Source organism: Vitis riparia, chromosome 3, assembly GCF_004353265.1.
Source record: "Vitis riparia cultivar Riparia Gloire de Montpellier isolate 1030 chromosome 3, EGFV_Vit.rip_1.0, whole genome shotgun sequence".
Classification (NCBI taxonomy): Eukaryota; Viridiplantae; Streptophyta; class Magnoliopsida; order Vitales; family Vitaceae; genus Vitis; species Vitis riparia.
In genome coordinates this window covers 5,207,197-5,212,495 of record NC_048433.1, presented here as the reverse complement: position 1 = coordinate 5,212,495, position 5,299 = coordinate 5,207,197, and the positions used below count along the sequence as shown (strand labels likewise).

General features: G+C 37.8%; 1 protein-coding gene across 1 annotated transcript; it reads left to right on the top strand.

The window, feature by feature from the left end:
• Positions 1–3,159: 3,159 nt before the first annotated feature.
• LOC117911701 (LAG1 longevity assurance homolog 2-like) lies at positions 3,160–5,299 on the top strand. The gene is made up of 3 exons (XM_034826101.1): positions 3,160–3,417; positions 3,508–3,686; positions 4,935–5,299. The coding sequence occupies exons 1-3, from the start codon at positions 3,287–3,289 to the stop codon at positions 4,952–4,954; spliced, it is 330 nt and encodes a 109-aa protein (XP_034681992.1). The 5' UTR covers positions 3,160–3,286; the 3' UTR covers positions 4,955–5,299.

Here is a 5,299-nt window from a genome sequence, read left to right as displayed (position 1 = left end):
TGTATTGAAAAGCATGGGATTTGGGGAGAAGTGGACTGGGTGGATCTCCTGGTGCATCTCTACAGCAACGTTTTCAGTATTGATCAATGGCACCCCGGAAGGCTACTTCAATAGTTCAAGGGGGCTGCGTCAGGGGGACCCCCTATCCCCTTACCTTTTTGTGATAGGAATGGAGGCCCTTAGTAGGCTGATCCATAGAGCAGTGGGGGGAGGGTTCCTATCAGGCTGTAGGGTTAATGGAAGGGGTGGGAATGGGGCTTTGGTCTCTCATTTGCTGTTTGCTGACGACACGTTAGTGTTTTGTGAAGCTTCTGAAGATCAGATGGTCCACTTAAGCTGGTTGTTGATGTGGTTTGAAGCCATATCAGGTTTGAGAATCAATTTGGACAAAAGCGAAATTTTGCCGGTTGGTAGAGTGGAGAATTTGGAGAATTTGGCTCTTGAGGCTGGCTGTAAAGTGGGCAGGCTGCCTTCTTCTTATTTGGGGATCCCTTTGGGGGCGAATCACAAGTCTGTGGCTGTTTGGGATGGGGTGGAAGAGAGATTTAAGAAACGGCTGGCCTTGTGGAAGAGACAATTTATCTCCAAAGGAGGGAGAATTACTCTAATTCGGAGTACTTTGTCAAGTATGCCCATATACTTGATGTCTTTACTTCGAATGCCAAGAGTGGTTAGTCTAAGGTTGGAGAAAATTCAAAGGGATTTCTTGTGGGGAGGGGGTGCTTTGGAGAGGAAGCCTCACTTAGTTAATTGGGATACCGTTTGCATGGATAAAAGGAAGGGGGGTTTGGGAGTTAGACTCCTTTCCATCCTTAATAGGGTCCTTCTTTGCAAGTGGAATTGGCGTTTTGCGATTGAAAGGGAGAACTTTTGGAGGCACGTCATTAGTAGGAAGTTCGGGGAGGAAGAAGGGGGTTGGAGTTCTAGAGAAGTTAGGGAGAGTTATGGAGTAGGATTTTGGAAGGAAATAAGGAAGGAAGGTGCCCTTATGCAAAATAAAGTCGCTTTTTTAGTGGGGAATGGTAGAAGGGTAAAATTTTGGAAAGATATATGGTGGGGGAACCTCGCCTTATGCAATTCTTATCCCTCCTTGTATGCTTTTGCCTCCTCTAAGGAGGCTTGGGTAGAGGAGTTTTGGGACACTTCGGGAGGGGAAGGGGCTTGGAGTCCTAGATTTTCTAGGCCCTTCAATGATTGGGAGGTGGAGGAGGTGGAGAGGCTTCTTTTGACAATCCGAGGTGCAAGGCTTAGTCCTCTTATGGAAGATAGAATGTTGTGGAAGGTGAATTCGAATGGGTTTTTTTCAGTTAAATCACTCTATAATGATCTATCTTCAAGAAGAGCTGGTCTTTTCCCTCATGGTTTGATATGGAACCCTAGCGTGCCTTCCAAAGTGAGTTTCTTTGCTTGGGAGGCTTTTTGGGGTAAGGTGCTCACTATGGATCAGCTTAAAAAGAGGGTGTGGGCTGTTGCTAACAGATGTTTTCTGTGCTGTGAGGAAGAGGAGTCAATTGATCACATTCTTATACATTGCTCCAAGGCAAGAGCTTTATGGGAATTATTGCTCGCCCTTTTTGGAGTGTGTTGGGTCCTCCCATCTTCGGCTAGAGAGACCCTTATTGAATGGAGGGGCTTTATGTTGGGCAAGAAGCATAGAAAGGTGTGGAAGGCAGCCCCATTGTGCCTTTTTTGGGCGATTTGGTTGGAAAGAAACAGGATTGCTTTCGATAATGAGGACTTTTCGGTTCATAGGTTGAAAAATTCTTTTGTTTGTAATCTTTGGGTGTGGACAAAATCAATTGTAAATGAAGGTCCACTTACTTTACCTAGTTTTATTGATTGGCTAGGTGCTAGATGAGGGTCGGGTTTGTTTTTTCTCTTCTTTTGTGTGTGCCTTAAGGGGCCTTTTGTATACTCCCTGTATGCTATTGGGTTTTCCTCTTGGTGCCCTTTTCTAATATATTTCTGCCTTTGCCTATCAAAAAAAAAAAGAAACAGCATTGCTTTTGATGTTGGGGTGCTGTCCATGCAAAGGCTGAAAGCCTTTTTGTTTTTTCACTTTGGTCGGAGACCAAACTGTTTATAAAATATGGTCCTATGACGTTAATAGATTTCATTGATTGGGTGGGTTCCCATTGAGGGAGGTCTTTTTGTACATCTTTATTTGGTCTGTTTTCGGGTACCAGCTGTAAGGGGGTAAGTTTCTTTTATCTGTACATCTTGGACCGCTTTTTGAGCACCTCTTTTTAATACAATACCTTTGCTTACTTATCAAAAAAAAATATTTATGCATCTGATTTTAGTTTCCTCTTGAAATTGTTTTAACTATCTTTACATTTTTTTTTTTGTTTTATGCTCCTTATGATGTGTGATACATTTATATGATATGGGTGCAATGTTCCAGTATCTATCCTTTCATTAATGACTCTCTATCCATTTGCTTGAAACTTGCAACCAAACTATTCTATTCCCAAGACAATTGGTGCAAAGTGCAGGGGGGGATAAGTTGTAGCTCATCTTGATGCAATCTCCCATTCTGTTGATTTGATTGGAGCAAACCTGCCCATATCATTGTGCATCTGATTTTTAGTTTCCTCTTGAATTGTTTTAACCATCTTCACATTTTTCTTCTACATTCCTTATGATGTGTGATACATTTATATAAAATGGGTACAGTGTTTCAAAATTCTGGTCAGTATCTATCCTTTTATAAATGACTTTCTAGACTTGTCACACATGATGGTAAATTGAATGTTGCCATCTTCTAGGAAGAGCATTCAAACTGGTTCCAATTGTTATTGATGAAACTGGTAGTGTGAAGACCAAGGAGATTACCTTAATTCTTGTGTCATTGTAATCCTGTGGTGCAGAGATGCATACCTTAATTCTTCTGTCATTGTTGTCTTTGACGAGGTGGCATCACATCCCTGGCCTCTTTAGTTACGCACTTAGTATTATACAGGACATTCTTTTGAAACTGAGCCCATTCAAAACCATTTCCTGTCAAGAATTATTGGGTTGGGAAATGTAGATAATGTAATTGTCTATATCAATATAAGAGAATTTTTAAGGTGGTGGGAAAAGATAGGGCTTTAATAAGTTACATAACTGGCTTGGTGCCTCTCTGTTTGTTCTCATTTTTTTTAGGCTGAGAGAGATGTGTAAACAAAGCAATTAATATTTTTACAGAAATTCCCTTTTAAAAGTAGTAATTTGTATCACCCATTTCAGTTTTGTCCGGATCGGCTCAGTTGTCCTTGCCCTGCACGATGCAAGTGATGTCTTCATGGAAGCTGCAAAAGTTTTTAAATATTCTGAGAAGGAGCTTGCAGCAAGTGTGTGCTTTGGATTTTTTGCCATCTCATGGCTTGCCCTACGGTTAATATTCTTTCCCTTTTGGGTTATCAGTGCATCAAGGTTTGTCCTCTTGATAGATGTTTTAATTTCACTACATCTGGATGTATTTGCATCATTTTCCTTACTTTTCTTATGGTTCTTATTTCCCAGCTATGATATGCAAAATTGCATGAATCTATCGGAGGCCTATCCCATGTTGCTATACTATGTTTTCAATACAATGCTCTTGACACTACTTGTGTTCCATATATACTGGTGGATTCTTATATGCTCAATGATTATGAGACAGCTGAAAAATAGAGGACAAGTTGGAGAAGATATAAGATCTGGTGAGAGCAATTTTTGGTTCCATATCTAATTTTGAAGCACTTTTAGGAAAAAAAAAAATTGAGTATTGAAAATTGTGTCCAGAATTTCTTGGTGCTCTCATTTTTGGCTCCCCCAAGGCTAAATAAATTCTCATTATAGCCCTAATTTTCAGGATGAGTGCATGTTACAAGTCTCTATGATTGGGTTTTCTCAAACTATTGTAAGAGATATTAACTAAAATAGACTTTTCCTTTTGCATCAGGTCAAAATAGAAAAGTAAGAACAAAACCTTTGAATCTTGATTCAATCACACCAAAAAAAGCCAAGAATCTCAGGCAAAAGATCTTGTGTTTTGATTTTGTGAATAGGACATAAAGTTTGACCAAGATGATTTGATTTTTAATTTTTTTTTTTTGAATTGGAGGTACCTGTACTTGTGATGTATATGCTGCTACTTTCTACTAATTATTATGACTATTGAAATTAAAAAAAAAAAATGTTTTCCATTTTCTGAAGAGAGGATTTATCATATTGTCCTTTTGTATTTCTTTTTTATATATCTAAAGAACATAAGATTTTTTCTTTGTTGCTTTCTTTTGATGATATATGGATAATTAAGGATGATCTTCAGCCATTTCTATTACAATTTTCTTCCAAATCGGTTGTTTCTTCAGGTGTAGTGTAATATTATTGATGTGATTTTTCAGCCTATATTTCATCAAATGTTTGATCTTCTAATGATAATTCTTTTATCTCATTTTTTTCTCTAAACTTTATAGCAGGATGTGGATCTTTGAAACTACTGGAGAAATGATTAAAAAAAATCATGAGTCCCAATTTCTTTTATTTGCTTGTGAGAGAGAAAATATGGAAGAAAATGAAATACAATGAAAATTGTTTGTAAATTTATACATGGTCAAGATTTTTATTTTATGTTAAAAAGTGATTAAAGTCGGAGGAAGGACAACGAAAGATTTTATTCAGCTGTAATTTGTTTTTTCTCTTCTCCTTTCCATTTTCTTCCATTACTCTTTCCTTTCTCTGTCATTTCCCACATGATTTCCAATGTCCAGATGGAGCTACATAAAACATCCACTGCACTTAACCAGAAAAAATTTCTAGGATTTTCTCCTCAAATCTGCCAAACTCTCCCAATCAAAGTAGCCTAGCATTTAAAAATTGCCACATTCCATTTCGTTGATCAGCTTGCCTAGCATTCGCACATATTGCCATTGAACAGCTAATGACTTCTTTCTATCTAATTGCAGATTCAGAGGACGATGAATAGGCGGAAGATTTTGTTCAATTTTTTTGGTTCTCACCAGAGGGGGAAATCACTTTGACTTGTTTGTAGGTTTGTCTCATGAGTTCAATTGGTTATTACCCATAGGAAAGGGTTAAAGAATTTAATGTATTCCTAATTTATCTTCAAATATTCTTGGAATAGAGAAAAAAAAAAAAAAGAAAGAAAGAAAAGGGGTTAGGACCATTAAGCATTTCTTTTATATATTTTCCTTGCTGTACAAATAATAGGCAATTCCTGTATAATTTTTTCTGGATGATTTCTTGTCCTGAGATTTGTCTTTCTGTGAGTAAAAGGGGAAAAAAGAACCGGCCATTAAAATATTCCTTT

Coding starts and splice junctions, on each gene's coding strand:
- LOC117911701 (XM_034826101.1), top strand. CDS start 3,287: ATGGAAGCTGCAAAAGTTTTTAAATATTCTGAGAAGGAGCTTGCAGCA. Junction 3,418..3,507: donor TGGGTTATCAGTGCATCAAG/GTTTGTCCTCTT, acceptor CTTATTTCCCAG/CTATGATATGCAAAATTGCA. Junction 3,687..4,934: donor TGGAGAAGATATAAGATCTG/GTGAGAGCAATT, acceptor ATCTAATTGCAG/ATTCAGAGGACGATGAATAG.